The following is an 11398-nucleotide window of genomic DNA, read 5'->3' as shown; positions in this document are numbered from 1 at the left end:
GTTTAGCTAGTACATGTACCTGTACCTCGGTTTGTATTGGTATATGTACTGTCATTGAAATTTCGGATCTGTTTAGCTAGTACATGTACCTGTACCTCGATTTGTATTGGTACATGTACTGTCATTGAAATTTTGGATCTGTTTAGCTAGTACATGTACCTCTGTTTGTACTAGTACATGTACTACCTGAAAATTTTCAGCAATGTTCCTTCTTCCATGTTTTGAACTTCAATCACTTCTAACACACCCTAAATATTGTCAAACCATCCCTAAACTTGATTACTCGGGTTCCAATGATTCGTTGATTGTTCCAATTCCTTAGACACTCGTTAAACGTAATCTTAGTACCGTTGTAAATGGAAAACATACCGTAAGGTTATTTAGGTGTACCGTAGGTTATATGAGATGTTGTGGTGAGTGTGGTGGGTAGTCGTGAGTTTGGCTAGTGATCCGAAAGGTAACATGGTAACTTGTATCCTTGTGATTCCATCTCGTTGATCATCCTAAACTCCTTGAGCTCTCATTTTATGAGATTCTAGTTTAGAGGCTAATGGTTAGTGTGTCATAAAGTTACTTATGAGCTCAGTACGTTGTGTAGGAGCTCAGTACATTATGTAGGATGTGGTGATATACTTAAGGGAAATGTGGGTGCTTATATATTTGTTGGTGTATGTGATAGTTGATTATTTGTAGCATAATGGGATACGATTGATTGTTGAGATTGTGGACACAATGTGAATTTGACACAACGGGTATCACCATTCTGTTAAGTACCGACATGGTGAGAGGACCGGAATGGACACTTTTGGTATTGCCATGGACATTCGGCGAGTTTATAAGATCTGCAGATCAAATGAAATGACGGGTATCACCATGAACATTCGGTGAGATGACCGGACCACGCAAATGAACGGGTATCACCATGAACATTCGATGAGATGACCGGACCATACAAATGAACGGGTATCACCAATCGGTGAGATGACCGGAAACGAGCGATACATGCGAAAACCTTGGATGTTGTGATATGAGATTGTTGGGAAAGAAAGAAAGATTGATTTTTACCAAGTTGACTTGTTTTGAAAGGAGATTTGTTGATGAAACGAGGAATGTGAAAGATTGTGAAATGAGAATGAATGTGAAAACATATATGATGTGATGCAACGGATGAGAAACCAAACATTGGTTAATTGTGATAGATGTGGGAATATTGGTGGTATCGGTATGGCGTGTGAGATGATAGGTGTTGTATATAGGATTGTCTAGAATCCTTTAGCCATAGTGAGCTGCTTGTTGATAGCCATATACACTTTGGGCATATCGGTCTATACTCATTCACTCTAGATGCATAACTCGGCATGTTTTCTTATAACTTGTGCATAGATTTCTCTACTGGGCGTGTGTTTGCTCAACCTACCATTTCAGGTTTATTGCAGGTTATGGTCATGGAGTGCTTGGAGTATATGCAGGTGTCATGGTGTAAAACTTTTTTTTTTAGAGTACTTTACTATCTTTGTCAATTTTATCTTCGGATGAAGAAATTGTAATCTTATTATTATTCTTTTTATTAAATGAAGGATTTCTGTAAACTCTTAACTTTCTTTTAACGTGATCTAGTGGTTTTAGGCTGTTGGGCCAAAGATGTAAATTTGGAAATGCTTTAGAGTTTGGAAATGATTTGAGAGCAAGGGAAATAGAAATTGCTTTTGGGTAATATTAGTATTATTGTGAGGATATTTATTTATGGAAAACTTTTAATATTTATGTTTAAAATCAAGGGTGTGACAATAGTACTAACTGTTGAACACAAATTTCGAGTTTACGAAAAAGACGGCAAAAATGTTGAACAAGAGTCAATTTAATTAATTGAGAAAATTAGGGTTTACAATCTCTGATGTATTTCCTAATCAAAGAAAATAAAGTTTTCTTATTATTCTCTTCGGATTTTGAAACGAGGGCTTGATGCTTGATCCCGAATCGAACGGCAGAATCTTCTCCAAGATTTGTGAAGAAGATGATTACTTGGGTTGAATGTTCTTCGAGGCTTTGATTCGAAAAACCTTCTTGTTGGATGCAGACTTGAATAATTCTGAAGGACTTGAGGGCTTTAATTTTCAGAATTCTGGAGCTTGTATGCTTGAATGTCTAAATAGAAAATATGAGAGGAGAGCACTTCTATTTATAGAGATATAGGATGTAGAGTCGTGACCAATCTCTACTTCTTTTATATTTATCTTCTTAATTATTTTTTTATTTGATGTAAAAGAAATAATTATAATTTTATAACTTCCATTTGAAAGATAATTATATAAAGAGAAATACAATTATTACTTTATTAAGTAGCTTAATTTGATCGGCCACGCTTAATAAAAAATAATAACTGCGTCACTTAGACACGTGACACCATTTGATTGGCCCATCTATGTCACTTTGACCTTTGACCTCGAGATACACGGCAATATATGATTGACCATTTACTATGTTCTATTTACCAGGTCCCGCAACACGTGGCACCTTTTGATTGGCTGGAAATTTTACATGCGTACACCAACATTTTTAACTCTTTTGGTGTTAGGAAAAACATGACACTCCTCTTTTTTTTTTCCCCCATAGTGCAGAACTGCAGATGCGATGTGCGCGTATACCACACGCGCGCATGGGGATTCAGTGGAATTGAACGTTGAACTCGGACGGATGCGGGGTCCATCGGCAAAAATGGTTTGAATTGCTTTGGGGGGAAACGAGAAGCTTTTTTTGGCGGGAGGGAGAGAGAGAGAGAGATATTTTAATTTGTTTTTCAATTTTGTCTCGTTACGGCAAATACTGTTAAATATTGTCTGCCACAAAAAAAAATTTACTCCAAAGTCTCTAATTCAAAATTCCGAGCAACGGAGCAACTGGACTGGACGTGGAGGCGCTGCTGTGGTTATGGGGCAGCAGCCCCTACCTATTCCTCAAAACACATACTATCATATTGTGTTTTCAAATCAAGAATTGATTCACGACAATTGCAGTCAATACTTGACCGTCACAGGTGATTTAGGAACTTTTTTTTTTGTTTTTTTTATTAAAAATAATTTTTACAAATCAACGACCACTACAATCGATTCTGTTATGGACAATTTGATATTCCCAATGCAATTACATCGCGACCGTCACCATTGCATGTTTTGTTACCATAATTTTGGACCTTGATCCGTGCTAGTGTCTTCTTTGATCTTCGGGCTAGTATCTTCTTTGATCTTCGGTAAACATAATCAAGTTTTATCAACCAAAACCAAAACGTTGCCTACCATACTTAGTTGTAGATTTGGTGTTTTAATTCGCTTTTAATTCTTGTCGATTAACCCAAAGTGAGAATATATAGTTAGTTACCTTCCCTAATTGAACACGAAAATTCTGAACTCATTTAAAAAAGTTCACATTGAGACCATTTTAACTAATTTAAGCAAGATTACATTTTAAGGAATTTAAGGATCAAGAAAATAAAGTAATAAGTACTTAAAAACCATGGAGCTTTATTTATCTAACAACCAACAAGCAGTGGAGCATTACTCTAGTTATGAACCGGATTGTAAAATTTAAACCTAGACAATCAACCACATAAGAAAGCCACAATACCATAATAAAAAGAAAGGAAGTAGATACTCTCCGGTGTCAGAGTTGTCTCACAAGTGGGAGTCCTATAAACAATATATCTTCAAGTAAGGATATGCTTGCATTATGAGAAAATATTGGACTATCAGGGACAATTACTACCGGAGATGATCTCATCCCAAAAAAAGAAGTCTAAAACTTGCCACCAACATCTACTTTTCGGTATATTCTGAAGAAATTAACACTTCCCCTCAACCCTATAGTTTAGTGGTGTACATGTTTAACATGAATTCGGCTACATTCTTCTTTACTTTTTTTCCCTAATTTTTAGAATTTATCATTCATCTAGATGAAAAGGAATCGAAAAAGTATAAAAAAAACGGATTGATGTTGAAAAAAGTTCACATAAGACGATACTTTAAGAAAAAAAGACAACCGTTTTGTATTTTTTTTTTCTTTAGTGACCTTTTAAAACTTTTGGTCATAATTTTTTTATTTTTAGACTCCTTTTATCGAAATGGATAATTAATCAAAAAATATCAAGCAAATATAAAAAAAAAAAAAATCAGAAAAGACTAATAAAACTCACAAACGAAAAATAAAAAAAGGATAAGAAGAACTTGAAACTCGCTCAAATTAAAGGGGGTCCAAGTGAAATTTACCCTATTGACAACAAAAGACAAAATTTATGCGCAAAGAAAAATCTGGGAAAGAGCAACGGTCGTACAATCCCACAAAAAGTTCAAATAAACCGCCATTGGCCACAACCACACACACCCCCCCCCCCCCCCCCCCCCCCCCCCCCCCGGGTCTCTGTCTACTCTCTCTCTCTCTTCAGAGGTCAAGAAACCCCAAAATCGCAAAACCCTAGGAAAGAAACAGAGCCCTGGAAAAGAGGGAGGAAGAGAGAGATGGGTTTATCAGTAGTTGATTGTAGAGCAGGAACTCTGGTGTGGGTCCAGAGGAAGAATGGGACATGGTGGCCTGGCAGGGTAGTTGAAATCAGTGAGCTCTCGCCTTCTCTTCCTATTAACAGAACAGCCACCACCCCCATCAAGCTCCTCGGCCGAGAAGATTCCAGTGTGTAAGCTCTCTCTCTCTCTCTCTCTCTCTCTCTCTCCATGTGTGTGTGTGCTTTTTATAGTCATTTATGTACATGTACAGATGAAGTATCATTTTAGTTGCTGGATAGCAGAGGGTAAATGTGGAAAAAGAAAAGTGAGAAGATTTAGCTTGTGAAATGGAAGTAAAAAAAAAATGTCACAATTTTAGCTCAATATCTTTCTGGTTGCTGGAAAAGCAGGGCAATAGAATGAGAAATACAAGTAAGAAAGATTTTTAGTTCTTATATATATCTAAAATAAAATTGCATCTATGCACGAGCTTGCTCTGAAATCAAATGAAACAGAGAAAAACAGACGTTGAAATATGAAAAAGTAAGTCACATATCTGTATGGTTTCTACCACTGCCAGATTAAGGTTTTGGATTTGTTGTTAGTTGACCGTTTAACATCAAGGGCCTTCAAACCTCATTGCATACTTGTTCATTCTTCCATTTAGATTGTGTATCCTTGGGTATAACTAGGACCTTCAAGTTTACATGGAGCTGTTTATGAGAGAGACCAGTCTCTTGAGTCTGCCAGTTTATCATATAGGCTATGTTTGGAGGAGGTTTAAGTTTTCGTAGACTTATTAGTAACCTGTTCTCAAGACAAATATTGCTTCATTTGCCAAGGAAAATGGGCGTAAGCACTACGTTTATACTATGTTTTCTACAACCTACTGCAAAGCGGTATTGCCTTGTCAAAGAAACAAAGCAATAGAATTACCCTCATGTAGTTTCTCATCTTTTGTTGCCAACCCAAGTGCTAGAATTTCTGCCATGTTGTTTCTGACTTATGTTGCGGTTTGTTGTGTTAAGACTATTTTTTCGGTAATGGTACTTTTCATTGAAACCCCAAACAAGGAAACAAAAATACCTATCTATACACAGCATTTACAAAGGAGAAGAAGCAAAGACTACATTGTGTACATTCCAGATTCTGCAAAAGTGCAAATGTCTTTGTTCTCCTGCTTCACCTTCACATTTCTGCAAATGTATTAGAATATATGTCCCCATGTCTCAAGTTTGTTAAGTATCTCGAGAATAGATAATGCTTTAGTAAATCAGTTATCAGTTTACATTTTCTTTTGTTGTTTCGTAAGTTAATTATGCACTCATTAAAGATATTTGAATTGATGAAAGGAGCCAAGGATGTATCTGATAAGACAACTTTAAGTCTAATTGAGGTGACATGCTGGCATGACTTGTGGGTATGAGTGACTATATTACTATAGTTTATCGTAGGAAACGGGTGTATGTATCCCTTTTCAGATGATTACACCAAAGGCTTGTCGATTTGGAGGCTTGTCGAGTTGATTTTGTTAGAAAGGACCTGACATTCTAAGCTAACAGTAATATCTCGAGATCTTGTTGGTTTACTGGCAATGTGAGAAGGCTTGTGGAATATTTCCCTTAAAGAAAAGAAGGTTTACTTTGACCCCAGGGCAGTTTGTTTGGAGTTAGAGATTTGTTATGTTACGTGATACTACCTGTTTTGTTTGGAGAGTCAGCATCATTTTATTTATAATTTTATTGCTCAAAACTAAGAGATGTCAAGCATTATCTTTTTGGGGGTTCAAATGTCATACCCCACACCGGGCTAGCACTCTAATGAGCCCAATCCGACGCGAGGGTGCAACATCAACCACCAACCCACTCCTATAATTAAAGTTCAAACAATTAAGTTATTCAACAGTCACTTTATTGATAACGCAAAACATATCGTTCTTACAAATACAGCGGAAGTCTCAAGAAAGTAGTTAAACTATACAAAGACTAAATATTTACATAAGCTGCAACTACATCCCTATCTACAATATCTCTCCAAAACTCGTCAAGCCTCCCCGACATGCTACCCTAAGTGAGGGTACAACCACACGACGATCAGCAATGGATATCTACAACGCCTGCAAGATTGGGTTCCAAAATGGAATCCGGGAGTGTTATGAGACATGGATGCAATTCCACATTAAATGTACAACTAAAGATAATCTCAACTTGCTAAACAGTTATCGAGAAAATTAAAAGCAACACCGGGCGCACAACCAATAATTTAAGGCATAATAGCCTTTTGGCATAAAGCCAATCACCGGGCACTAAGCCAACAGTTCAATTCAATATAGAACAACATCTATGAATCAAACATTCACCTCGTACTCCAAAAGAAAGTACAACTTATGGTTTCGGTGCTCCTTGATTCACCGACTTGTCACCTATCCACAAACCAAACATTTTAGTATATAAATACTTGAAAGGCTTAACAAGTGCATTAACAATATCCGCATCAACTCAACTACACAACAAATGCCGAACATAAGTAAATTCACCAATTTGCACCCCAAAGCCGAAAATCTCACAAAACACACACTATCTAGCAGAACCACCGACTAAATTCTGACTATAGTATTCTAGAGGTTCACAGTCACTTTATATTAGTCAGTTTACTTGGTCCCCAACTCCCCTAAGCTTGGAACTCATTTCGATAGTTTGTATATTCAATAATCCCAAGATGGAGACGTGTACTCAAATACAAGTTTGATTATTGGGCTTGCCTGCCGAACGCATGATGTTATCTTCCTATTTCAGTTTTTCATGTTATTACATCACCTTTGTGGTTGAGTTATGACCTAAATATGTGTATAGGAAGCCCATTTTCCCCATAAAATGCAAGTTGAAATCTTGTAAAATAAAGTTTAAAAGTCACCATTGTCATCTTTAAGTAGCATCTGAGTTTGGAGGTTGAACTTTCTGGAGCTGGCCCTTTGCTTGATGACTTACACCAAGAATCGTCTCACACTGGGTGTAGAATGAGCTTAGACGTGTAAAGTGTTCGCAATTGACACCCATTATCGTAATTGGTCGTAATGCAGATTTATAGGATGTTGGGCTTGGATTCTTGCAACTTGGGTTTTTTTTATGATAATTTTCCGTGTATTTCGTATGCCAGTCCATTTCTTTAAATCATTTGCAGAAGGCATTTTTTTAGTTTTTTAATTTCACCTTCTCAAGAAATAAATGGTCTTTATCAACTTTTAGGGACTGGTACAATGCAGAGAAATCTAAGCGCATCAAGGCATTTCGATGTGGTGAGTTTGATGATTGTATTACAAAAGCTGAGTCGTCCCAGGTCAGTTCCCCAAAGAAAATTGGCAAAAATGCACGCCGGGAAGTTGCTATTCTCGATGCTCTTGAGCTGGAAAAGCTAGAAATGCAGAAAAAACATCAAGCAGCAGGTACTTTTCTAGCTGTTAGACTAGTTCATTCCTCGTGGTGTGCTAAAAGAGACTGACAATTCTTCAACGTATGGGAATGATGCGAACTCTGAATTTCCTTCCTTGAATGATTTTCTGAGACTCTAATTGTCCATTTAGGATGAGTGCAGACTGCACCGACAGTATGTTGAAGCTGAATCCCCCCCTGCGTCTTCCATTTTGATTAGAGTATGGGAAAAGCCAAACTGTTCAATCAACTAATCACAACGATGGTACTATTAAAGTCAAACGTTAAATGAGATATTGACTGAACAATAGTGCATGTTTCTGTAAACTTGTGTTTGTTCTAGAGGCAGATTTTTAGATTCTGCTTTTTTTCAATGTAGTTTGAGTCTTCGAGATGTTTGGCGGAAATACCCCTCAATCAGATTATGGATTTCGCAGTAATTACTACTATCTAAGAATCTGACGTTGGAGAAATTGGGTTTGGGGTGCTTTTGTAGCAAATTTTGAATTTTGAGTGATTTAGAAGCTGATTTCTAGCTTTTTGCAGCAAACGCTACTAGCTTTTGTTGTAGTTTAATTCAAGATCACACAGCTATAACAAACAAATTTCCCAGCTTCTAGTAAGTCCAAAAATCTGTAATCTAAAGCGGAACTAAAATCTGTTTCAGCAACTGTCATTGTCTGATCGGCTCCAAAAGGAAGCTATCCACAGCTATTGCAGATATCTTACAAATGGAGGGCTGATAGATACCATCCTTTTTATAAGTGTTATGTCAGAAAGATAGGATACCAGTTTATCAATCTTTGCAATCTCTTGATAAAGATGCATCTGTTTCTATGTCAGGAAAGGAGCAGGCAGGAATTATATGCCAAGGAAAGAGAAGCCGGCGTGTTTACTTGCCAGCTGAGTCAGAGAATTGCTGGAAGAAAACAGATATCTGTCCCAAAGTGTTGAAGGTCTCATCCTCCACGTTTGAAGTGCATGAATGTCCTAAGCAATCTGGTTCAGCTGAAGTCAACATCTCTTCCAGAGCAATGGAATCTGAACCATCCGAAAATGATTCTAGGGGTCCAGACAGAGTTCAAAGGGATACTCAACTTTCAGGTTAATGATCTCTCATATATACAAATGAGCTTTCGTTCAATGGCTTCGTTGTCTATGGTTGTCTGAAATTCCTGTTATATTGTTTACAGAGTCCTGTATGTGTGAAATTCTTATCTGAAAATAACATAATTGTGCTGAAATGTATACACATGGAATACAAACAACAAATTTATGAAATGGAAGAAAGAACGAAAGAGGAGACATGAGGTTTGCCTGGTCCTGCCATAATTCCTACGAGGAGATCACTAGCACTGGCGCACCTTTTTTGTCACCTCTTTTTCTCTAAGTTGATCATTTTTCTTGGGCACTAACACTGAGTCTGTAAAGTCAACACATGTGTATTATACTCGAGATAGGTTTAAATGGGAATAGTCCAATTTGTCCCGATCGTGTGGTAAACTAGTGTTATTTTTTTTGGCTCTTTCATGTTCATCCTTGTTGATTTTCCTTAAAATCCTTTCGTAAATGTGAGGAATTCAAGTTTTCAAAATTTTCTGGTGCAAACGAGGAACACTTTTTCCATTATAAAAGACCACCATAGCTCTAGACAGAGTGAAACAGTGATTTTCAAATCATTGCCCAGTGTAATCTACGTACGTTATATTTGGAGAAAAAGGTGTTAAATCAGCATATACTTGTTTAGATTTCAGAATCACACTGAGTATTAACCTTGCTGGAATTAGTTCTATGGAGTTTTTGTGGTTATGTTCTTGCAATAATTCTGATTGCCGGCTGTGGTTTGGTTAAGTTGATGCTGCTATTCTCGTGTTAACTTGACCATGTAATTCAGGTAAATTTGGCTTGCAACCTGGAAACATCAATGGGACGGGGAATCATGAAGTCAAGCGCTTGTCCTGTGGAGTACAAAAACGGGAGCTGAAAGGAAAAGAAAACATTAGCAATCTAACCAGAAGGCATGGAGATGTGATTGATATCAAGAGCGTCAAACTCAAAAAAGAGATGGCTAATAAACCGTGTCAGTCACCTCATAGTAGGAGTTACTTGGAAGAACCAGGCTTCCAATTTGCTGATACAGTACATAGCCAATTTTATAACATGATGCAAATGACCTTAACTGACGTGGAGTTGAAAATCCAAGCAAGTTATCGACAAGAACATGTCCCTCTGGTTTCTCTCATGAGTAGATTAAATGGGAAATCAATTATTGGGCCCTGGTTGATGTTGAAGCATCAGATGAAGGTTCCTTAGAGATCCTGCCTGGTAGAAATCACGAAACTAGCCGCAAGTTTAGTAATAACGGGAGTGCCACGCTTCAGTCAGCTTGGAGGACTTCTAGAAGGACTCCTGTTTGTTATGTCCCCCAAGATGATCAAAATCCAGGTAATTTAGGTCTTAAGGCAAGGGAGAGACGTCTGCCGCCGAAAAAGTTTCTGGTGAAAGTGCTGAAGAAACCTAGCTTGTCTAACCAGAAATCAAGAACACTCTCTTCATTTGACAGCGAACAGGGAAAAGACAGTATGGCTATGGCTAACAGAGTGACGCGTGTCCCCGTAAAACATATTTTCAGTAAGTTACTGGTGGCGGTTGGCGGTGTGTGATAATGAGCAGCAACTCATGGAGTTTTGTTACTTGATGCTGTACAGAAGAAAAGCCTGTATAGCTTACTAATTACATGGTTGTAGAAAATTCTATTTATCTTTTACTTAACAATTTCTGAACCACAAAATCAGTTTAAAGGGTAGGTTATGCAAATGTAAGTACAGAAACAGCAGGGGTATCTCCCAGTAGCTTTTGTTGTCCCCTGCAGTTAGATTTGAGGGAATTGGAGTAGATTGGATTGTGTGGATGCATATTGATGTTCCTTGAAAGTAGGGGTGGGCAAACAGGTATTTCGTGTTATTTTCGTATCATGTCTCCAAAATCTTATTTATGAATTCCCACCACATTTTCTCAATTCGTGTCGTATTCGAGTAGTTCGTGTCATGCCAAAAAGTCCTATTTTTAGCTAATTTTTTTTTATTTATTTATTGAGAGTTCATCATATTTATGTGTAATGAATAAAGTTACTCGTAAAAATGTTTACTTTTAACTCAATTATATAGATTTATTTAATTTTTCGTGATGCCCACCCCTCCTTGAAAGATAGTTGACGCAACAAAATTAACAAAGAGATTAGTTGCGTACTAATCAAACGAATGATAGGTACTCGTAGCCATGAGCGGTTTTTGAATTCACAAGAGAAAGAGACAAAGTCTGAATAATATTTGATAAAAAGCCTCATAAATATTAGGTTACAACTCCTTTTATAGGAAAAATGTGTAACCCTAGCAAAATCCTAACTCAAAAACGAAAATTCGGGGAAAATAATAAAATTGGAAAAAGGAAAGAAAAACATGACTTTCCTAAAAAGAATCA

At 37.2% G+C, this 11398-nt stretch overlaps 1 protein-coding gene across 1 annotated transcript; it reads left to right on the top strand.

Moving 5' to 3' along the window:
- Positions 1 to 4395: 4395 nt before the first annotated feature.
- Positions 4396 to 10885, top strand: LOC131308621 (uncharacterized protein At1g51745-like). Its single transcript, XM_058335579.1, has 4 exons — positions 4396 to 4681; positions 7736 to 7932; positions 8762 to 9022; positions 9813 to 10885. Exons 1-4 carry the CDS (start codon positions 4509 to 4511, stop codon positions 10229 to 10231), a joined length of 1050 nt encoding a protein of 349 aa, XP_058191562.1. The 5' UTR covers positions 4396 to 4508; the 3' UTR covers positions 10232 to 10885.
- Positions 10886 to 11398: the final 513 nt, after the last annotated feature.

The sequence above is a fragment of the Rhododendron vialii genome, chromosome 11a (assembly GCF_030253575.1).
Source record: "Rhododendron vialii isolate Sample 1 chromosome 11a, ASM3025357v1".
Taxonomy (NCBI): Eukaryota; Viridiplantae; Streptophyta; class Magnoliopsida; order Ericales; family Ericaceae; genus Rhododendron; species Rhododendron vialii.
The sequence above is the reverse complement of the archived record's forward strand: the minus strand, read 5'-3'. Positions and strand labels throughout refer to the sequence as shown.

What these genes read in the sequence shown, in the direction of transcription:
- LOC131308621 (XM_058335579.1), top strand. Translation starts at nt 4,509, where the DNA reads ATGGGTTTATCAGTAGTTGATTGTAGAGCAGGAACTCTGGTGTGGGTC. An exon ending in GAAAAAACATCAAGCAGCAG is followed by an intron (nt 7,933 to 8,761) that starts GTACTTTTCTAG and finishes TTTCTATGTCAG; the next exon opens with GAAAGGAGCAGGCAGGAATT. An exon ending in AAGGGATACTCAACTTTCAG is followed by an intron (nt 9,023 to 9,812) that starts GTTAATGATCTC and finishes CATGTAATTCAG; the next exon opens with GTAAATTTGGCTTGCAACCT.